Raw genomic sequence first — 24,519 nt, 5'->3', positions numbered from 1 at the left:
CCATCGGATATAGAAAGTACAGTTGTGTACCTACCATAAATGTAGATGTTCGAGTGTATTCACTATTGCAGTCATTACACTTGGGTTATCCTGCTGGCAAGCTACCCGCAGTCAGCCTGAATTCCAAAGTCCTGGTCCGGCATCGGTTGCTGTCGCCTCTTCCCTGACGTCAGTGCACCAGGGGTATAAAAGATGCAGCCAACACCATTTTCTTCAGTTTTTCTTGCCCCAGATGTCAGGTGCCCCCAAAAGGGTAGGCTGTAAAAATTATGATAATAAAAAGGCATGCACATAACCTTCATCTACAAGCAAATACACCACATAGGTTGTATAGAATAGATAGGTACAGATAAGTCCCAGCAAAGAAAAAAGGGGGATGGTGGGAGGGTAACCTGGACTGCAACAGTGAATACACTCGAGCATCTACATTTATGGTAGGTACACAACTGCACTATGTTCATCATGTTTCACTGTTGCAGTCATTACACTTGGGTTGAATCCCAAAGCTGAGGTTGGGTGGCTGGGCCTAAATAGAGTTTGGAGTGGCTAAGAGGCCCTGCAGAACTGCAGTGGCAAAGCCTGCTCTGGATTTAGAGTAGAGAGGTAAATGGTAGTGCTTTGTAAAAATGTGCACTGAAGTCCATGTTGCAGCCTCCAAAATATCTTTGGTTGGTACTCCTCTGAGGAAGGCTGCTGAAGTGGCTGCTGCTCTGGTAGAATGTGGCCTAATGCCCTTGGGCACTGATTTGCCATGTTGTGAATAGCAGAAACGAATGCAGTGGCCTATCCATTTTGAAATAGTCTGCTTTGAAATGGCTTTTCCTTGGGAACCTGCAGCATATGCCACTAAGAGTTGCTCAGTCTTTCTGAAGGCTTTAGTCTTGTCCAAGTAAAAGCGTAGCTGTCTGTGTATGTCCAAAGTATGCAGAAGTCTCTCCCCCTTATTCCGTGGGTTTGGATAAAAGATAGGCAAATGTATGGTTTGGTTAAGAGCCACGCTGGACACAGCCTTGGGCATAAATGTCGGGTTTGTCCTTAGAGAAACCCTGTCCTGATGGAAAATAATAAAAGGTTCCACAGCTATTAGTGCCTGTAACTCTGAGACTATTCTTGCTGAAGTTATTGCTAGGAGAACAGCGGTTTTCCATGACAAGTACTTTATATCTGCTGTATTGGCTGGCTCAAAAGGAGGCAGTGTGAGTTTTTCCAAGGCAAAATTGAGGTCCCATGTAGGTATTGGAGCTCTCCTTGGAGATGTTATGTTTTTGGCCCCTCTGAGAAACTGTCTTAGCAGTAGATGAGAAAAAATAGGTGGGTCCGTATTGTAACGAGTTGAAATGGCAGAGGCATGGATCTTAACGGATGAGGAGGATAGGCCTTTGTCCAGCATCTCAGTTAGGTATTGCAAAATCTGAGGAATATTTGGTTCAAGCGAGTCAATTCCCTGCGTTTGGTTTCAAGCACAGAATCTCTTCCATTTTTCTGCATAAGATTTTCTGGTGCTGGGCCTCCTGGCCTCCAAAATAACATCCATAACTGCTTTAGAGAGAGGTGTGTTCTGAATGATTACATTATCCGCCATGCAGCCAGATTTAGGGTTCTGAGTTGGCTGTGCAGGATCCGATTGTTCTGTTGGGTCAGCAAATGAGGTATTAATGGCAATGTCCAGGCTGGGCCTTGAGACAAGCTCTTTAGGAGTGGGTACCAGTGCTGGCGTGGCCAGTCTGGGGCAATCAGTATCATTTTTGGCTTCACTTGTCTGACCTTTAGGAGTACCTTGGAGAGGAGAGGCAGAGGAGGGAAGGCATATACTGTAAATGAATGAAAGGGCGTCCACTTTCCATGCTTGCTTGTGGTAAGTCCGAGTGCAGAATCTCTGTAGCTGGCAGTTGTGAGTGGAGGCAAATAGATCTATGTCTGGGCATCCCCATTGCCCTGTTATCATGTTGAAGATTTGTGGATCCAGTTTCCACTCATGAGGATCCATGAGGTTTCTGCTTAGTTCGTCTGCCAAAGTATTTGTCTTTCCTGGCAGGAATTGTGCTTGCAGATGTACTTGATAAGTCAATGATGTGTTCCACAAAGTCATGGCTTGCCTGCAAAGGAGAGAGGAATGTGTGCTCCCCTTGCTTGTTTATGTACCACATGACTGTAGTATTGTCCGTCTTTATCAGTAGTTGTCCTGGATGAAGTAGGTCCTTGAAGGCTGTCAGGGCATTTTGTACAGCTAGCATCTCTTTTTGAATGATATGAAGATGCATTTGGTTTGTGGGCCAAGTGCCCTGAATCAATTTTCCTGCCATGTGCACCCCCCAGGCATAATCTGATGCATCTGTTGTTAGTGTCTGCCTGGCAGTGGGTAAGTTGAATGGCTGTCCTTTGTTGTGGTGACAGGCCTGTGCCCACCATTGAAACTCCTGTTGTAGGCAGGGAATGAGAGTAATTACTGTTTCCAGGCTGTGGCAATGTTGAGACCAAACACTTTTTAGATACCATTGTAGTTTCCTCATATGCAGTCTTGCATATGGAATTAGTAGAATGCAGGATGCCATGTAGCCCAGAGCCTGCAGAATTTTTCTTGCAAATAACTGGGTCTTTGTTTCCATGTCTTTGAAGTAAGAAATCAGAAGCCTTTGTTTGTCTGGCGTGAGATAAGCCATCTGGGCAGTTGTACTTAAGCTTGCACCCAGGAATATTATCTCTTGAAAGGGTACTAGTTTTGATTTCTTTTCGTTTACTGTGTACCCTACGCAAATTAGTAATTTTTTTACAAACGCCAGATGCTGTAGTAGAATATCTTTGTCCTTTGCTTGAATAAGGCAGTCGTCCAAGTAGGGGTATATTTGAATTCCTCTTTGTCTGCAAAATGCAATTACTGGTGCCAGGCATTTTGTGAAGACCCTGGGTGCAGTAGATAAGCCAAAGGGCAGTGCAGAGAATTGGTAGTGCCTTGAGCCGGTTATGAATCTGAGGTATCTTCTGCAAGATTGTCTGACTGGGACATGCAGGTATGCCTCTTTGAGGTCCAAAGTTACAAGTCAAGCCTTCTTGTCCAGCATGGGCAGAAGCTGCTGTAGAGTCAACATTTTGAATTTTGGGATTTCCAGAAAAGTAGTTAGAATAGACAGGTCCAGAACTGGTCTCCAGGCTTTGTCCTTTCTTGGTACTAAGAAAAGTCTTGAGTAAAATCCTTGCCCCTGCTCTTGTTGTGGCACTGGCTGAATAGCCCCCATGTCCATGAGAGATGAAACTTGTTTTTGTGCCTCTTGCCATTGATTGCGTGGCAGGTCTGGCATACCTTTTGCCTTTGGAAGGGTATGAAAGTGGAACCTGCAGCCTAGAGAGACTATATTTAAGACCCATTTGTCCTGGGTGATCTTGTGCCAGTTTTGTGAAAAAAGTGCTAGCTTTCCCCCTAAGGGTGCTGCCAAAAAATAAGTGCTTGGCATTGGCAGAGGAAAGTCATTGGGACTGTTTTCTATAAGGCTGTGATTTGTCTTCTCCACTTTTGGAGGTAGAAGCACCCCACTGTTTGGGCCTATATGAGCCCTGGGGCTGTTGCCTGCCTCAAGAGCGTCTGAATCTGCCTCTTTGTGGTCTGTCTGACACTGGAAAGGACCAATTCTTAGAGGGCCAGTTCCTGCTAAATCTGGGTGGCTGTACCTGTAAGAAATCCTTTACTGTCTGCAGAGATTTTGCCTTATCCTCCATTTTCTTTAACAACTCCTCTGCCTTAACACCAAAGAATCATGCTGTAATGGAGCATCCAATAATTTTGCTTTATGATCAGGCAGATTTTGTTCCTTTAACAAAGCATGCCTTCTAATAACAGAACCTGTAACAGCGGCCCTGCACGAGGCCTTCAGTGAATCATAGCCACATTGCAAAGTATGTTTTCCCACTTGTTCAGCTGCATGCAATAAATCCTGCAAATCTTTGTTCTCAGAACATTCAGAATTTGTCAACATTTTTTGTTTTAACCAAGACATTAAGTATTGCTGATATTTGAGCATATGAAACTGACAATTTAAAGCCCTTACAGCCAAGGTAGCAGAAGTGTAAACTTTTTTCCCCCCATCTGTCCAAAGCCCTAGAATCTCTGTCTGAGGGGACAGGGTTTTTGGCAGAAGCAGCCTTGACCCCTTTGGGACCCTGTGAGATAGTTTCTGGGTCAGCAGCAGGGTTTTTGTAAAGAAATTTATGGGAGTCTGGGACCCTGTAGTACCTGTTCGGCTTAACAGGGGCAGGAAGTAAAGAGCCTGGAGACAGGCCGGACTCTGAAAAAACATCATCTACTATGTCTAGAACAGGGGGAATTGCAAGAGGTCTGTGCTGAGGAAGTAAAAGAAAGTCTCTAAGTCTTTTCTTAGAATCGGAATAATCCTGGCTGTCCCAATGGAAATGCTCCCTCATGGTATGCAGGGTTTCCCCAAAAGAATAGTCCTCAGAAGGAGAAGCTGAAGGAATAGAATCTTCAGCATCAGAATCCTCATAGGGAGGAACAGAATATCCTGATCAGAAGAGGAATCAGAGGAAATGGAAACCTGATCAGAGGAATCGTATTCGGTGTCTTGCCTAGGCCTCTTATCAGGAGGGGGATGGGAACCCCTGATCAAAGTAATTAGGTCTTCGGCCATTATGAGCATCTGTTTCTTAGGCATAGAAGCCTGCCCTGGAGAATGCTGTACTGATTTCCTTGTCTTTAAAACTGTTTTAGACTTTGTCTTGGATGCTGAAGTAGGCTTTATATAAAGTTGTGTAGGTGTCAAGACACCCTAAAAAGCCGATGCCTGCTCAGCGGCTCCGGACCCATCTGAGGGGTTAATTTCTGAAGGACCAATACCTTGAGTATCCAGAGGCCTAGCTGACTCCACATGGTTGTCAGAGGAGGCCTGTGGCTCTGAGGTAGCGGGAGTCAGGGGCTGCGAAAGCGCCTCACTGAGCACCGGCGATTGGCCTAGAAGAGGCTTAGTCGTCGGTTTTGGACATCGGATGCTTGTCCTTGTCTTTATCCTTGCGTTTTTTATGAATTCTGGTCGCCGGTTGTTCCGACAGCATTATGTAGTTAAACCTTCTGCCAAAATAATGAAAAGCAAAATCGTACCGACGCTTAATAGTGCATTGGTTAAATCTAGCACAAAACCAACAACTAGCAATGTCATGGTCAGGGCCTAGGCAAGGAATACAGTAAGAGTGTAAATCCTTATGAGGTATTTGCTTCCCACAAGAAATACAATTGTTAACTTTTTCTGACATCGGTCTGGAGCAAGAAAAAAGTTTCCCCAACAGGGTACTTAGCTTTAGTGAAGACTTCGGATCTGAAATTTGATTTTGAAAATCTCAGGAGTCGGCCGACCGGCACTTGTGAACTGCTTTTGCTTCGGGCACCGTGCAGCAAGAAAGACTGAAGAAAATGGCGTCGGCTGCATCTTTTATATCCCTGGCGCACTGACGTCAGGGAAGAGGCAACAGTAACCGATGCCGGACCAGGACTTTGGAATTCAGTACGACTGCGGGTAGCCTGCCAGTAGGATAACCCAAGTGTAATGACTGCAACAGTGAAACACGATGAACATTCACAGGAATGATGGCCTGCAACTCCACCAACCCTAAATTCCTTTGAAGTTTCAAAACTTAAATGCAGGCACTCACGTAGTTCTACATGGCAAAAACATTTGTGGAAAGATCTCTGTTGGTCATGAGGGCTGCCTTTCTGAAATGTGATATGGGAAAAAAGCTCCTGGATTTTCATGTGACTGCATGGAAGCCACAGAATCTTTGGAATAACTATCTGTGAAGACAGGGTCCCAACTCAGGTGCAGGATGACTGGGTATGTTTTGGCAGCTGTGTAAAGGTACAGAATAGTCTTTTTCCTACCTCTTGCCATCTGCTGACTTTTGGGTCTAACAAAATCTCTTGATTGGGTGTTGTGGGGATTCAAAAATATAAGCAAAATGTTCATTCAAATCACAGGTTTGATGTGCAAGTGAACCACTCTTGAAACAGCACCTCTATGCTGGGTGTGAAGAAAGAAGAAGAGCAGTTAATGCAATTAGACAAGTGTGTGTACTGCAACAAAACTAGTGTGAAGAATTCTGCTCAAACAGCAAAAGAGGAATATGAAGGAGTCGTAAGACAAATATTGTCTCCCTGAAGATCAGTCCTCTCACTTTATCCAGTTTAAGGTGTTCCATGTTGGTATCTGACTCCAGGAGCACTAGGTTGCAACAGTGTGTGGGTGGTTCAAAGCTGTGCTTGCAAAAGCAGGTTCACTGTTTCGCATTGAGCCTGCTCTGCTGCCCAGCAAGGTAATCTGCAAGAGTGTCCTTACCTTGGGTATCTTAGTGAGACTTATTCCCTTAAACATCAAACTCCTGGTGTTGGAGGTGCAGGTCTTCAGGGCAGGTGTTAGAGGCATATGTTTTGTGGGTGCTGCAAGCAACCACAGTAAATAAGAGCAAGATGATCAAGCTTTAGAAAACTCAAAAGATAGCAAGGAAAATATCTCGCTGGTTCTCTATAAATATATTAAGAAATGGTGGAAGTTGTTAACCTATGAAGATGAATTTATGTCTGTTTCAGGAAGAAAAATCTAACTCCCTTTATGGATTCTGAAAAGGCTCACTTATGTACTCGTCCCAGTCATGACGCTTGCATGAGTTCTATAAAAGTTAAGTGCTTGGACTCTGTGTGTGTGTGTGTGTGTGTGTGTGTGTGTGTGTGTGTGTGTGTGTGTGTGTGTGTATTGTTGAACTGCAAATGACTTGACATTATGCACATTACCATGATCGTGTGCACCAAGAATGAATCTCAACACACAAAACTTTTACACAAACAAAGACAATATCATTTTTTTGCAGGGGTCAAGCCTCCCTACATCACCAGAACCCCTGGTAATTACATATACTAACTCAGAAATAGCACAATTCTAGGAGAAAGGGCAAATTCATCAACCTGGGAAATGTCTGATTTGCTGCTTTTGTAGACAGGAGTCAACCATCTATTTAGTCACCCAAATTGTGCCGACTAAACAGATGTTGACCAAAGGACCATTCAACAACGGTAGATGAATGCATATACATGTATGTGTATATATATATATATATATATATATATATATATATATATATATATGTATACACACACACACACACACACATATATATATATATATATATATATATATGTATGTATATATATATATATATAGGTTCATAGGTTAGTACTAAGCTAACTGCCCTTGTGAGCCATTTTAATCCTAGCCAATTATCCCTTGTGAGACTCAAACCCTGCACCTTATGTTTGTAAGGCAAATACCTTAACCATTAGGCCACACTCCCATCCCTATATACATATGTGTGTGTGTGTACACAAACACACGCACATGTGTGCTTAAATTTAGAACACACACACAGCACGAAATAAACTTGCTTCTCTTAATAACTTTGCTTTCAGCTTTTTAGAAATGCCTTCTAAGTATTAAATGTCCTTACCTCTTGGTTGTACTCTACTGCCATTTGGCTGAGAAGTGAAGCAAATAAGCTTGCATTTTGTAGTAACACACGACCTACAATACCCAGAAAAGTAGACATAACCACAGGATATCTCTGCAAAAATACAAAAAAAAAAAGAAAAAAATTATGAATATCAGAGAAACTGAGAAAATTGTGTTTATTGTTAAGCATGCATCAATCATGTAGTGCAGCTATGGATGAGAAACACTAATACAGCAGATCAGGTCTTTAAGAACAAGTCATTGTTAACAGTGTGTCATAAGTGTTTAAACATTCATCGGCTCTTCTTTTCCAGACAGAGTTTCCCTGAAGACCAATGCTATTTTCATTCTAGCATTATACAGAATGTTGGTAGGTGTGCAAAGGACTCCTAGAGAGTTCCTGCTGCTTGGAACCTTCTGTTCTTTGAGCTCCTTCAGGTTCTCAAAGAGACTTGTAACTATTGTAAGCTACTGTCTTTATTACATAAATATTACTACTATATTAACAAAACATATATATGTCAACATCTAATAACTCATTAACCATGAATGTTTTCCTTGGTGGGATGAAGTCAGGTAGGTTTACTGTTAGAATGCCCTCTCCTTGAAAGTATACCATTTTCATAATTATCGTCTCTTCAGTGTGACATAAACCATAACATCAGGGTAGATTCCTAAACAGTATCAGGATATACATGAAGTGGGCAGCTACAGAAAGAACTACCTGTAGTACAACAGTGCCAGAAACTATCCTTTTCCTTAGACTGCAATTTCAAGTTGTAATGTTTTGTGAATGCCTGTGAGTGCCCAGTAGTCCTTGTGGTAGTTTCTAAAATGGCTTGTGCAGAAACATTTCTAAACTATGCTGCTGCTGCTGGAGCTGTTGACCTTGTGGAGTGTACTGTTACTGGTCCCCTGTATAGGATGATTATACCTGTGACAGCAATATAGTACACCAATGACTTATACAGTGCCTTCTTACTTACTGGTAAATGTCACTCTTCTAAATTAAAAAAAAAAAATCAGTTTATATGAATTTATTAACCCTCTTAGTGTAACATCTGAGATGTGTATGCATATGCAGAAGACACATGCACTACTCTTGTTGTTTTGGTAGTCTGTTTGGTAGACTTCTAGCTTAATTTTGTTTCTTAGAACTAGCCAGTTTTTTGTTTCAGCACTTGTTCAGAACTTATTGTAAGCACTAAATAAGCTACAAATTACTACAGCACTCAACCTTCCTCAATGTCTAGAGGAAAACAGTTTCTAGTACTTAACAAATAAGCACCTATCCAGGCATGTCTAAGGGTCAGCTCCCGGTGTTTTCTCCTGTCTACCTGATGAATCTGGGCATCTTGGGGCAATGCAGTAATTGCCTCATGTACACAGACAACCCTCTCCTCCTGCCACCCAACACTACAACCTGTGAGAGATGCACTTATATATCCAAACTGGAAGCAAAGCTCTCTTCACCCAAGACTGGACTAGACCGTCAAGAGGAGAAGGTAAACACTTGCGCCACACCACACTCAGCACATAGTCCTTAAAAATCTACACCACCAAAACACACACACAGAAACACAAAACACACACCTACATTCGCGGAGGCTCTCAGTACAAACCTGCCCAAGCAACAGGGACCTCCAAAGCAGAAACACAAGCAACCTCCACGCCCCAACACAATCCAAATGACACATAGCCCACAAACTCAGTGTGCCACTCAACCACAGCCCATAAGGCATAACAACGTACCCAACACTCTAGTCATAGGTGACTCTATAGTCAGGTACAGTGATGTTCCACTCACCAGGCTAAACAAGGAGAAAGTTACTGTCAGCTGCATGTTGGGTGCCAGGATCCGCCACATAACGCATGCACTCGGGTCACTCCACAACAAGTACAAATATGACTCTGTCATTGTCCATGTTGGCGTGAATGACCTGAGACGTACCTCCTTGGACTACATGAAAAGGGGCATGGAGGAGCTGTCCGATCTTGTAGCCCAGGTAGGTATGACCCTAGCCCTGAGTAGCATCCTGCCATCACCCAGAATGATACCACAGTACAAGGACAAAATGAATGACTTCAACAATTGGCTAAGCTTCTGGTGTCATTCTAAGGGGATCCAGTATCTGTCTGCCTGGGATGACATGATCGACAAGCCACGATGCTTTGCCAGAGATGGCCTGCACCTGTCATCCCTGGGATTCCGGATACTGGCTAAGGCTCTAGCCACCCCTATAGTGCCTTCTTTAGGCAAGGTTCAAATGACAAATTCACCACCCTAACAGGTACAGGCAAGAAGAATCTGAGGGTATTGCTACTCAATGCTAGAAGACTAAACCTCAAAATGCACTCTCTCGAGGCACTCCTTAAAATGGAGAACATCAACATCTGTGCAGTGACAGAGACCTGGTTCAAGGCTCCAGAGAGTACCCCTGCATTACTAGGCTATAATTCATACCACACCTTTCGGCCACCTAACCTGGACTGAAACACTAAAGGCGGAAGCATGTCCATATTCATTAAGGATATCCACACCTCCAGGCTAGTTGCTCAGCATAATGCATCCGAGATTCTCCAAGTGCAAATAACTCTGAGCAAGACCGCAATCCAAATTGTAGCTTGCTACAGATCCCCCACCATGCACCAGGATTCCCACTCCTCATTTCTTAATACACTGGAAAATATTAGGGTACAACCTAACACCCTAATAATGGGCGATTTCAACTACCCTACCATTAACTGGGAAAACTACTCATGTACCAACTCTTGTGCTCAAAGTTTTCTGGAATTCATAATTTCCAATGCCATGGATCAACTTATCCACACCCCCACCAGGGGAAGCAATATACTAGACCTGGTTATTACCAACATGGGCAACCGGTGCTCCACACCAGAGGTCAATTCCTCATTGGTCAGATCCGACCATAAGCTAATCGCTCTAGACATCTACATCCCACCCCCACCCCCCATTAAAGAAACCACAGTAAAAATTTTCTCCAAAGCCAACTTCACACTTCTTAAGGCAGAAGTGGCAAACTTCATGACACCCATGCTGATGGACAATAGAGGTATGACTGCTGAATCCTACACAAATGCACCTTATAAGCACTTGCATGAGTGCATGGATCGTGCAATCCCTAACAGAACCAAGATGCTATCCTCCAAAAAAAGGAAGCCAATCTGGTGGTCCCCTGCCATAAACAAACTTTACAACAGAAGAAAGAAACTGTTGCAAAAAGAGTAAAATCCCATGATTGAAGAAACTCCCTGGTCAGCTTCAGTAAGAAACTGAGATCCCTCATAAAATCCTCCAAAGCTAGTTATGAAAACAAAATCACCACTGACTCTAAAGACAACCACAAAGCATTCTATAGCTATGTCAAGAATCTCAATGGCAACACTCAGATCTGCTCTGAGTTACAGCACAATGGCACTAAATATACAGAACCAATGGATATTACCAACATCCTGGCAGATAGGTTCAGTGCTAATTTTACCCCTCTGTCATCCCCTAAAGAGCACATCTCTATACCAGAAGAATGCAAAGTTCCTGTAATCATGGCTGCACAGGTAAAAAATGCACTATCCAAAGCCAAGAACACAGCAGCCATGAGACCTGACGACATCCCAGACTGTGTTCTACATGAACTACAGAATGAACTGGCACCCCACCTAAGTACCATGTTCAATCATAGCCTCACCTCAGGCTATGTGCCCACTGAATGGCGCACAGCGACAGTTATCCCACTCCACAAAGGGGGAGCCGCCACAGACCCCGGAAACTAGCGCCCAATTAGCCTAACGAGCCTGGTCTGCAAGGCTATGGAGCGTATCATCATGGAACTTATAAACAATGACATTGGTAATCTCCAAACTCAGGACCCCACCCAGTTCGGGTTTGTAAAAGGCAGATCATGACTCCTAAACCTGATAAACTTCTTTGAAGCAGTCACCAAAGCCGTAGATGAGGGTAAGGTATTTCACACAGCCTATCTAGATCTCGCCAAGGCTTTTGGCACCATCCCCCACTCTGGAATTATAGATAAACTCACTAAACTAGGTATAAATCCCTATATTACAAGATGGGTTGCCAACTGGCTCACTGGCAGAACCCACACTGTCAAAGTAGCAGACTCCAAATCCAGCTTCAGACCAGTGACAAGTGGAGTACCACAGGGTTCAGTCCTGCGTCCTCTCCTGTTTTGTATCTACTTCTATGAAGTACAGGCCAACACAGAAGGTCTTTGGCCAACGAAGTTCGCAGATGACTGCAAACTAGGAGCCATAATCAAAACTCCAAAAGATGTGGACATCCTACAAAAGGGCCTTGCTGAGACAGATGCCTGGTGTCAAAACCATGGCCTCAAGCTCAATGCCAAAAAGTGCATTGTCATTCCTTTTGGTAAAAACTCAGTACCCATGAACTACCACATAGGTGGTAGTCTACTTAACACCGAAAGTGTGATAAGAGACCTTGGGACACAGGTGGACAGTAGTCTCTCCTTTGACAATCACATCACCACAGTAGTCAGGAAATCCTTCTATGTGGCACACCTCATCACAAAAGGTTTTTCATCCAGGAAAAAAGAGGTAATTGTTCCCCTCTACTCGTCACTCATTAGACCCATTATAGAGTACAATGCCCCTTTTGGTATGTACCTCACAAGACATCTACAACAACTGAAAAGGCCACAGAAATACCTCACAAAGAGGATTACCGGCCTCAAAGAGATGCCCTATGCAGACAGTCTCAAAAAACTGCAGCTTTACTCCGTTGCACATCACCTACTCAGAGGCAATCTCTGCCTAACACACAAAGCTATGTCAAACCCAGAGCTTTTCGACATGCTCCACTTAAAGAAATCCCAATCCCTACGAGCTACACACTCTAGGGACCTAAACCTCATCACCACAATAAACAGAACATGCTGGAGGGATAGATTCCTGTCCCAGAGACTTCCCATACTCTGGAACAAACTACCTATCTATATCAAACAAAGCTCCTCATTAGCACTGTTCATGAAAAATCTTGATGACTGGATGGGAGATAGGAAATTCACCCCGGGGATCACTTCTGTGGCTCTGCTCGACAGTGGCACAGGAAAATAATTTACTTGGGTGGCAAAAGCCAAGGTACCTTTGGCTAGGCTTATATAGGCCCTAGGGCCAATAGCCTAGTACCTACCTATGAACCTATGGATATAAGACTGGCAAGCTGAATCAACTGATTTAGAAGCAATCACCAAAAACCTCTAAATTCAACAGAATGGTGCAACACAATACAAAAGGTGAAAACAAAAAAACACTGTAGAAAACACTGTCAATCATTTATTAAATGCTTTCATTCACAATATGCATCATGTACATAGACATTTTTCTGTATGTCACTGCTTAATACCAAACTCCTGCTATGGCATCTCTGGACATCACTTTTACTTCACCATTCAATCTGGTACCTCAACCATTCACCTTCACAGGATATAAAACACAATATGAGTGGATTTCTTTTATACTGGTACCGTTCAGAGGTAAACGGGTGGGGTCCGCGCGGTCCACCCGGAGGATTCATTAACTTAATTTAACAACCAATTAATCAATTCTATATATATATATATATATATATATATATATATATATATATATATATATATATAATTTAAATAAACATGCTTCTACGACTGCAAGCTGGGAGCCATTATTAACTCCCCAAGTGATGTAGACATCCTAGAGAAAGCCCTCACTGAGACCAATGAGTCATGTCGAAACCATGGCCTTAAGCTTAATGCCAAATAAATGCACCATCATCCCCTCTGGGAAAAACTCTGCTCCCTCTAATGGGAGCTCACTAAACACTGAAGGCATTATAAGAGATCTGGCGACACAGGTTGACAGCAACCTCTTCTTCGACCACCACATTGCCACTGTAGTCAGAAAGTCCTTCTATGTGGCACATTTCATTACCAAGGGTTTTACATCCAGGAAGAAAGAGATCATCTCTTTCTACTCTTCCCTCATTAGGCCAATCATCGAGTATAATGCCCCATTTGGCATGTACCTCACTAGACACATGCAACAGCTGGAAAGGCCACAAAAGTACCTCAAGAAGTGGATCCTAGGCCTTAAACACATGTCCTACACGGACAGACTCAAAAAGCCTCCAGCTATTCTCTGTCTTATATCATCTACTAAGAGGCGATCTCTGCTCGACTTACAAAGCCATGTCTGACCCAGCTCTGTTAGAAATGCTACAGCTAAAGAAATCTCAATCCCCCCGTACCACACACTCCGGAGTCCTCAAACTCATTACCACAATCAACAGAACATGTTGGAGGGACAGGTTCATAACCCAGAGACTGCCCATGCTCTGGAATACACATCCCATACATGTCAAGCAGAGCACCTCACTGGTCCTCTTCAAGAGAAATCTTGATGAGTGGATGGGAAATGAAAAGTTCACCCCGGGGATCACTCTTGTGGCTCTACTTGATAGAGGCACTGGGAACTAACGTTGGGCGGCTCGATGCCAGGGCACCTCTATCGGCTAGGCTTGTAAAGGCTCCAGGGCCATTAGCCTAGTACACACATATGAACCAATGAACCTACAAACAATATATTACTTTAAATGTTTCTATAAATCACAATAATTTATCAAAAGTCTACCTAAAAGCAAATATTTACTTCTTGATTTAACCCTCTAGGGGAAGTGTTCTATAATTTAATATTAACTTCATTTCCAATTCGATCAATTCCTTTAAACAGTCACCTCCCCTAGGAAGATAAGGTTGTGCTAATATACATAAAAAGAAAGCAACATCTGATCCCCCATGCATTTTGATAAGATGTTCTGCCACTGGACTTTTTAAACTTTGATTTCTTATCTCCCCTAGGTGTTCTAATGTACAAACTTTTACCTTGCGTTTTGTTTAATGCCTATACCAAACAGGAACTGCTGGTTACATATTTTCTCCCATTAATAGCTGTACCTGTAAGTCTTTACTTTCAAACATGCCTTACAATACCCACAGGGAAACATACTTCTACGTCCACTAGACACATTCTTGAACTTATTCAAAAATCTCTCTTAAATTACTCCTCCTGTAAGAAAAAGTAATGTGTCTAGAAAACAACCTGCCAATAATTTCATCATTACTCAATATATGCCACAGACCTTTAACAATATCCTCCAAATTTTGAGAAAAACGAGAAAATCTGGTGACAAAAAATATTTTTTAATTTCCACTCTGATCCAAATTATTAATTCCATATCTATTTTTATCATACATCTTCATTTTGTTACCCTCTAACACACTTTGTGTTGCTTTTCTAATCAGTTCTACAGCATAACCTCTCTCTTGAAACCTATTTTCTACTTCACATGATTCCTTTTGCCCTAACTTCTTTTTTCAAAAAGTATCACAAATTCTCTTAAATTTCTCACAGGACAAGGAATTTATTAAATGTATGAGATGCACACTAGTGGCATATAAGAAATTATTTACTGCCGTCTGTTTTCTAAAAGGTTTAAATTTAATAGTTGTTCCATCTATATAAAGTGTAACATCAAATAAATTAATAACTTTGTCACCTAATTCATAGAAGAACTTGAGTCCATGAGGGCTGTTGCTGAGTACTTCAGAAAATTCCAAAAATTCACACACAATTCCCTTTCCAATAAAAATCAAATCATCTATGTATCTCAAACAGCACCACATGCTCAGTATAAAATCTATCAGGATACACAAAATAATGTTAAGGAGGAGGCGTGAGGTTTAATAGAAGGCAGAAATTCAGTAATGCATGCAATGCTGGACTGATGACAGTTACAAAAAATAATATGCATTGTATAATGTATGTAAATGGAAAATAAGTTAGTAGGATTTGTTTTCTTTCTGTTAATGTATGTTTGCCTATGTCTTAAGTGATAAAGGTGTTTATAAAACAAAAACTCTGACCCTGTCTGGTCTGGCTGGACCTACTGAGGGGCTCTTTTTTCTAATAGTGAGATAAACTCTCTGGTAACCTAATGTACCTCCTGGGGTAAGATGTCTGACAGTGGCCTTGTGGGTTGGAGTGGGGGATGGGAAAAATAAACGTAGTAGCCTCTGGATACAATCCCTCTAACACAGTTGTTCTAAGTGATGGCCTGCCATGCAGTAGTGTAGAAAGACAGACAATCACTGACTGCCTCCAGAGTGGAGATGTCAGACAACCCTTCCAAGATACTGATGCTTCTTGTCCGAGAAGAGGCCAGTGTATCCCTGGTTCTGCAGACCTCCTCTATCTCTGAGCTGGCTTCCATTGAAGGGGCTGCCTCTGCCATGGCTGCTCCAGTCTGAAGAAGAGTCAAATTGCTGATGAGTACATTTTCAGAACCAAAAACAATGAGACCCTTTCTGGTGCCTGCTATATGTTCATCGTGGGGTCTTGAACATACTTCAAATGGCAGATAACCTCTTGCTCATACTTCTGCATCATTTCCTTGACAGAAAGTCCAGACAGAGATGCACCACTGTGTCACACTGCCAGCCTAGCTATCTGGAATTTTTTAAATAATCATGTCATTTGCAAATATCAACGTGATTCATATGCTTGTCTTACAAATGTATTAGAAGTATATGTTATGTGTATACTAAACTACTGGTACAGAAGTGTGTGTTGAACAAGGTTTGTACAGTACTGAGCTTCAAGGATGTGTCCACAGTGTACCCAACTAGAAAAGAACAGAAATGAATATAAACTATATAACTGTGCAAATGTATTTGTTTTAACAGTAGAAACTAGAACATACAGCTTTAACTTGCAAAACTTCAATAGCCGACATTAAATTGTTTCAAGATTGTGCTATAAATGTTATCTCTCTGTTCAACTGCAGTAGCAGATACAATATCCATAGCTAGAAGTTTTTTGTATTGTTTTGAAAGAGACATAATTACTAGGTTAGAGATGTAGAAGTGTTTTATTGTTTCATGACTTAAAAGGATCTGCAAACATCTGAGAGATGTGTATTTTTCACACAGAGATGTTAAATTCTGTTAGTTTCTAACAAAGACAAATTATCTGGGGAACTAAAGCCAGGTGACAAAAGGTGATATCATCCAAGCTAACCCAGCAGTAATATTTGATATTAATTTAAGAACTCTCACAGAGAGACTGTGCATTTTGCTTTTTGTCTTTGACCTGAAAACATCTACTCATCACCACCTTCTGCACTTGCCTTGCTGTAAGTAAGTTTTTAGGGCATAGCAACTCTTTTAGATTCAGACAGGAATACAGTAAAGTATAGCTTAGATGTTTTCTTTATTTATTTGAGACTGTCCTGCAATGTTGTTTTAAATATTTCCTGTGATTTTGAACTTGGATGTAACTGATTACCTACTGAGTATTGTCTTGCTCTTTTACTATTTATTTAGTATTACATATATTTAAACCTATCTTTGTGGCTATTTGTGAGACATATTTAAGCTCTCGAGTACTTGCATATCTATATGGTGATATTGTACAGGCTACTCAAATAGCCTTGCTGTTGGTCATACTACCATTTGGATAACAGTAACATTACATAGTAGGATTGGACTGGACACCCTTTGTTAAGGGCCTTAAGAAGCTGATAAAGGGTGGCTGGTGGCAGCTGGAACTCCCTTATAGTCTGGGCAGAAGGGGGCATAGTTAGTAAACATGTGCCAGCCTTTCCCAGGTGTGTGTGTGTGTGTGTGTGTGTGTGTGTGTGTGTGTGTGTGTGTGTGTAAATCAATCCTCAAAGTGTGTGTGTGTGTGTCAGCTACTTTGGTAGGGACACGAAGCATTGGCTAGATAGAGAGGGTGCTGGAGGTTTTGGCTTGGCCATTCAGCTGACATCTCAACCTTATAGCTGTGCCAGTGGGGAGTCTTAATTGGGATCTAGAGACAGAGGGAGAAACCAGCCCCAAACTGACTGTGATCTCTGTGTGCTCTTAAGGGAAATTGCACTTTACTGTGTGTACTAGTCATCCTCCAGTGTGCATGTTCCCTACTGCTGCCAGTGGTGAGGACTGAGGCTCCTTGATTACAGAGCCAGTGCAAGGGCATCACATATTGTATGGAGCTTTTGTGAAGAATGTCCTGAAGGTGCCCATGAAGTCAAACGGGCACAGCCAAACATGGCACCTCATGGTAATGCCAGAAACACTTCATTGCAGTGTGCATAAGGCACACAAGAAGGTTACAAATGCTTGATATAGTAGAAGTGGTGGCTTCCAGTTACTTACTAACCAACTGTGATAGGATTCTTCAGAGCAGATAGGGCTTGCTAAGCTAAATCTGAGGTTGGCCTAATGGTTAAGGTGTTCACCTCAAAAACAGAAGGCACTGGGTTTGCATCCCACCTTGGAGGTAAACTGGCTAGGCTTAAAATCCTGAAATGGCAGCTAACCTAGGATTTACCTATGAAATCCCTCTGGAATCTAGTCATATGAGTAGCTTAGTTCACAGACCACAGCACAACAGTACCTGAAGCATATGCCCACTTCCCTAGCCTATCCATCACCCTAGACTCTTTATTAGGTGGATGCATGGAATTAGAATCTTATGTTCATTATTGTGGAAATGGCTACAAAAAGAGTTGAGTCCAATGCAGGGGATTTAGCCCCAAAATGTTGGTTTTAGGGAGTATAAGTATTTTATCATGCTTTCTGGGGACTACTTCACAACTGTCTGGCTCCTGCTATGACCTCTGAGCTGTTACATCTATGAGCCTATCAGCCGGAGGTACCACCCAGGATGTAGGGGGTGTCAAACTGTAACTAGAATCATTTCTGCAGGTCAAGTTCCCCTCTGATGCATGAGCTCTAGGATATCACCAAAAGAGGTATGCTCCATAGGTGATAGTCAAGAGCCCTCTTGATCCTCCAAGTTAGAATCTGAGGTGGGAAACTTTGATGGGGAGGACAGGTGCTTCCTTTTGCACTTCCACTTTTTTAATGCATCAGAGATGGCTTAGTTGCATTCCTTAGAGGTCTAAAGCTGAAGTGGAACAGGGGGATAGAAACTTAGAGACTGGCTGTCCGAATAGAAGGTGCAGGCTAAATGGAAAGTGAGTCTCTAGGTATATTTGATCTGGGGTGGGACTGAGTGTGGGTTCTAGTCAGTGAAGCAATAATCCTCCTCAACCACTGAAAATCCAATCCAGTCAGTGAATTATCTTAAGACCTCCCTTTAGAGATCAAATACAAAGCTCCATTTGCTCTGGAGCAGTGTCTAGGAAGAAGAGGCAATGGCACCAAACCCTTGGTTGGTACCAATGTGGGAACCAGGCTTAAGAAGTGAACGGTGGACAGCTCTGACCACAGCAATGAATCTGAAGTTGGCACCGACACCATCAATCCAACTCCTTCACCTCCACAATAGTGCTGGCACTGAAGGAATTGGGGTCAACAGAGTCAGATCCAGTAACCTTGGTGCCGAAGCTATTTAAGATGTCCGATCAGAGGACATGTGCACTGGGACAAAGAACAGATCCAAAGGCACCGGAAGAGAAGACCAGACCAGAAAAGGAGAAAAGACTGGTGTAAAAGCAGATGAATCCAACTGCCTTTGTAGGAGAAGGTGCTGGAATGACACCCAATTCCATTGCATCCTTAGGAACCTCTGCATCAAACAGCCCGTATCAGCATCAGCGGTACTCCTGTAGGACCTGAAAGAACATACTGAAAGTGCAGATGAGAATCTAGCAGGAGGGTATTGCTCCAGCTTCTCCTCAAGATCTTCTTTTCTTCAGGGATCTAACAAAAGAATTGAATCTGAAGCAACCTGATTCTAGGGAGTCTGATCCAGTGGAGGAGTACATGCTGGCATTCTAGCCAAAGTGTCTTCATGTCTGTGCTGTTTTGGAGCAGGATATGAGGAAAATGGATCCATTGGTCTTTTCTTCATATTTGAGTCTCAAGACTTACTATGTTTCTCAACGTGTTTCGTAGCTTTCATGGTTTCTGGGTTGAGAGAGCAACCCTTTCGATATAAGCTTATTTTTCCAATGAAAGAGGATTCTACACCCAAAACTTTTAAAATTTCACAGTCTACTTTGAAATGAGCCACCCCAAAACAGACCACACATTGGTTTTGCAAATCCTGTGGTGGGATTGTGTGCCCACACAGGGTACATTTTTTCAACTAGACTGTGCATATCCTCCATAACTCAACTTCGCAACAACAATTATAACAGGCATGCATGCATGCACACATACAACTTTGAGAACACAGCAGCAACAACACACTAAAGTAATTCTAAGTATCCAAATTTCTAAACATGAAGGTAACCAATAACATCTGACAATAACAACTGAGGGCTATAACAAGAAAAATGGACAAGTCTATGGAAATCTAAACCTACTGAACTGTAAGACAGGCAAACAGTCTCAAGAAGCACTGTTGGGAAATGCCCTGACAGAAAGAGCTTACAACAAGAAATTTATCCAGAAAAAGGAGGCCTTAAGGGCCAGCTATTGCTAGAAATGCTTTATACAGAGAAAACTTCATGAGCAGGAATTAACATTTCCTAATGTATCCCCTAAAGGATTAAAAAAGGTAAGGTGGAGCTCTTGGCTGCCAAAATCTGTGTCTGCTCAAAATGGTGGCAAATGAGATCTGAAGTAGCTTGGGAGAGTGGTGCATTTTGGAAGGGGAAAAGTTGAAGTGGCTTGAGGCTGGGGCACTGATGCTGCCCAATCAGATCAGACAAGAGTCTCTGAGGACCCATAATCACATTAGGTTGGACGGAATGAAGAGAATTAGTCACAGTGGGGGGGGGGGTTAAATTAGCTAATAGGTAGATTTGTGTGGGTATGTGTGAATGGATGAGGATGTCTGTGAGTGCAATCAATGGTGGGCCCACTGGGCTGCCATACCTCCACATTCCCTTAGACTACCAAGCAAATCCTCTGACACTGTGGGGAACATCAGACACCAGGGATAACTCTGTGTCATGCCTTAAAGGCACTTAAATATTACAGCAAATTTTTGCAGCAGGAAAGACTTGGGGTGAGGTGAACACCAGACACCATGGATAATCTACATATCATGTCCTAAAGGCACTTAGGAAGATCTAAACCTTATACTCTCGACACTCATAAACAGTGTGCATGTTGATCATCTGTGCCACCACTATTCACCAGGTATACTGCTAAAATATTACCTGAAGCATTTCAAAATGCAAAAAGAAATTAAAGTAAAAGGAGGGAAAAGTTATGAACCCTGCACCCCAACATAGAAAGCAGCAGCCTTAATACACTATGTTAACTGGTCAGTTAGTGTACAAGGGGTATTTGACATAATAATGAGTATGAAACTCTAATGTCTGTCATTATACAATGATTTCAACAATCTATGGGTTATGATACACAGTTTACCTACGAGAGACAACAGCAGGAGTGTCCTGTTAAATCAGGGACAGTTGAAAAGGATTGGGGATGTGCCTCTGCTGGAGGAGTAGAAAGCCAGGAGGGAAACCAGATAACACCAGGAAAAATATTTCAACTATTACTGTGACTCACTTAAAATTTAATAGAGCAATATGTCTAGCAACACAATGCATTTTACCAGCAAAAGGAAGTACAAAACTATAATGTCTGGCATTACTGACTGACCATAAGTTGCCATGATTTGTGAGGGCAGGGACAAAAATAACAGGTGGCATCAGGGACCTTCAGGGACAGATAAGAGGTATGTCAGTGTGTGTTGAGGTGTGTTTGTGCACGAGACAAAGAGAAACTGAGACTGAACGAGGAGAGGTGCCTTGGAAAAGTGTTAATTTGCACTCACCAGAGTTTAGGGTGATTCAAAGGCATGCAAATTAGTTGATAATGAAGTTTTTCCTCTTAGTAATAAACGTCTCTCTGAAATGCATTTTCACACTTCACAGAAACAGTCCCTTTTTGCCAGAACTCACTGTCACAGGTGGGATTCGCAGAGTTCCCTGGTCAATGTTGACAGCACACATACTTAAACATTTTTGTAGACAATGGAATCTACGGTGTTACTGCTAGAGGAGGGAATAGTTATGGTGAGGTTTGCTGCACCTTTTGTAAATGCCCAGAACAAGTTGGCTTGTGAAGCAAGTAAGGATAGTGTGCTTATTAGATCAATTGGCTATGTATGGTTTTACTTTTAAATAGGATTTACAGAGAGCAAAGTTATGAATACAGTTCTTGGCCATCATGTTTCAGTTTTGCCAAGCAAGATTCTTGAGCTTAGTTTCTGTGCAAATTTCATTGGTAATACCAGGACAGCTTTTCTCTCTTACTCATTTCCAAGTGACTGGGAAAAGTTTACAAATGATTTGCATCGCATCATAATTTTACAGAGTAGATCTACTGCTTCTGAATGATAATCTTGTTAGCAGAGTAAGAACCAATCAGAAGTATTGAAGGTCAGTGACAAAATCACCATCCCTGGCTTCAAAATATTTCTTGCAACTGTTTGTGTAGATGAATTTCTCACTTTTAAAGAAGAATACTGAAAGCAAAGAGAGATGGTAACTAAGCCAATTTGGTAAAGTGTTTATGTTGTTCATGTGAACAGGATAGTGTTCTGTCAAGTTTTCTCACTTTCCTTGTGCACAATGACATGTGGTGCCTCCACTGCCATGGATTCCCCTCTGTCATCACTCCAATTCTGAGGACATTTTTATGTAACACCCTTCGTGAAATACTGTTTTTCCCCATAATAACATCACTAAAGTTCAGTGAACATTACCCTGTGTGATGTCAGAGGGAAGTGTAGGGATACATCCACAGATTTTAACAGAGGTAGGCATTCCAGCAGATACACAAGTCCCCATCATTTAAGGTCTAAGGATACACCCTCATGTTATCCCAAAGCATACATCATCTTACACAGCTGCCTGGATCCATTCTTAACTACATTACTTGAGATACATGCATCTGCTTAAGACAGCTATTTCACAATTACTGCATAGCCCTCCCAAAGACACACACACTCTAGCCAAAACAAACTCTGAAGCACAGAACCACTGTAAACTAAAATGTGTAAGAAACAAGGAACATAATGTATAATCAAAAGAAAATAATAATCTATCACTGTAAACAGAGGTGTAAAAGAGACTTCAACCAACAGATGAATCTCTGGCACATCGGAAATGATGCACATATCAGAGTGCAACAGTAGCTTAAATTCTTATCCAGAAATACTGAAACTAAATGTCTTTTGAAAAGGGATATAACGCTGCTGCCATTTACCATTCAGTGGCCATATTTGTGCAGTGACAATGTTATCTGTATTCACAAAGAAAAGTTAAAAACACATTTAAGGTGAGTGCAGAATCCATTAAAATTGTAAACGGACTACCCTACCCCCCCATTCCCAGAGACTAAATATCAAGGCACAGCTGTTTGCAGGGAATGAACTTCTCTTGGCCTCGCAACAGCTCCATCCAGCATACAAAGAAGTGATTTGCTGCTCAGTATGAAGTGAATACGGAGACAATCAGAATATCCTGAAATTAGAGTTGTGTAAGTTGAACCTACCATAACAGTAGATGTTCGACTGACCACTGCTGCAGTACCCTTAGCTATATGAGTTATATCCTGCCAAGGATATAATAGTCGGGCAGCTTCCAAAGCATCAGGGCATCTTCCATGCACACAAACCAAGAAACAGCTTGAGATGAGGTGACTAAAAGAAAGGTTTGGGCATGAAGCCCCTCAGAGCTTTCATGCTAGCAGAGAGAGGAAGGCTGAGTCATAAAAGGACAATGCTAGGAATAATAAAAAATAAATATCCACATCCTAGCATAAAAAACACACCAAAAAACAAGGGGGATGGATGGAGGAAATGACTGTTGTAGCAGCAATCATTCGAACATCTACTATTATACTAAGTTCATCTTTACACAACTGTACTATGTTGTTTATATTGATCACTGCTGCAGTAGCCTTAGCTATATGGGTAGATTACCATAGCTAATTATATTTGGAAGGAGGAAGGAAAAGGGCCCAGGAGTCCCTGAAAAATGGTCCTAGCAAAAGTTGATCAAGACTTAGCGCAAGGATCAAGCTTACAGTGCTTTGTAAAGGTATGCACAGCGGACCAAGTAGCAGTATCTGGAATACTTCTAGAATATAACCCTTTCCAAAAAGCCATAGATGAAGCCATGGCCCTAGTAGAGTGGCCTTAACCCTGCATGGAAAAGATTTGTCATGGGGAGTATAACAAAAAGAAACAGCCCTGGACAACCATTTGGAAATATTCTGTTTTGACACGGGCTGTCCCTTCTTACCTTTGCAAAAAACTAAGAAGTGATCTGAAGATCTGAAAGATTTATTTCTGTCAAGATACTACCAAAGTTGTTTGTGGACATCCAAGTAATGCAGTACCCTTTCGTTCTCATTTTTGGGTTCAGGAAAGAAAAATGGGGAGATGGATAATTTGGCTTAAATTAAACTGGGATACCACTTTAGGCATAAAAGAAGGATTACTTCTCAAAAAACCCTGTCCCTATGGAAAATAAGGTAGGGCTGACTCACCATCAGAGTTTGCAACTCAAGATACCCTTCCTGCAGAAGTCAGGGCAATCAGTTTTCCATGTTAAGAACCTCAAGTCAGTCAGATTAGATAGTTCAAATGGTGCGACTCTTAGTTTCTTTAACACAGAATTAAGATCCCAAGGAGGAGCCACCGGTTTACCTGGAAGTCTCTTATGCAAAACCTTTACAAGAACATTTTGATATTAGACTTTACTGAAAGAGGAGAATCCATGAGCAGACATGCTGAAATGGCCAATAAATGAACCTTGATAGAGGAATAAGAAAGGCCACAGAATAGTAACTCACCCAAATACTGTAAAACCAGAGAAGAACTAGCCCTGCATGGGTGCTGGTTATGCTGTTGGCATCAACAAGAAAACCCTTTCCATTTGCTAAGACATGATTTTGTGGTAGCAGACATTCTTGCCTCCATTAGTACCTGCTGTACATCCTCGGAAAACAGGTGCCTAAAAGGAATAAAGACCCTATCTTCCAGGCAGTCA

The 24,519-nt window shown here is 42.0% G+C and overlaps 1 protein-coding gene across 1 annotated transcript in view; it reads right to left on the bottom strand.

Annotated features, from left to right (window-relative positions):
- Positions 1 to 24,519, bottom strand: part of IPO11 (importin 11) — a gene marked incomplete in the record, with an annotated part of 3,749,854 nt that overhangs the window by 1,413,325 nt on the left and 2,312,010 nt on the right. The window contains 1 exon segment of the mRNA XM_044063824.1: positions 7,495 to 7,608. Within this exon segment, the coding sequence (XP_043919759.1) occupies positions 7,495 to 7,608 (114 nt within the window).

This window comes from Protopterus annectens, chromosome 2.part2 (assembly GCF_019279795.1).
Source record: "Protopterus annectens isolate FY-2018-M chromosome 2.part2, PAN1.0, whole genome shotgun sequence".
Taxonomy (NCBI): domain Eukaryota; kingdom Metazoa; phylum Chordata; order Ceratodontiformes; family Protopteridae; genus Protopterus; species Protopterus annectens.
The sequence above is the reverse complement of the archived record's forward strand: the minus strand, read 5'-3'. Positions and strand labels throughout refer to the sequence as shown.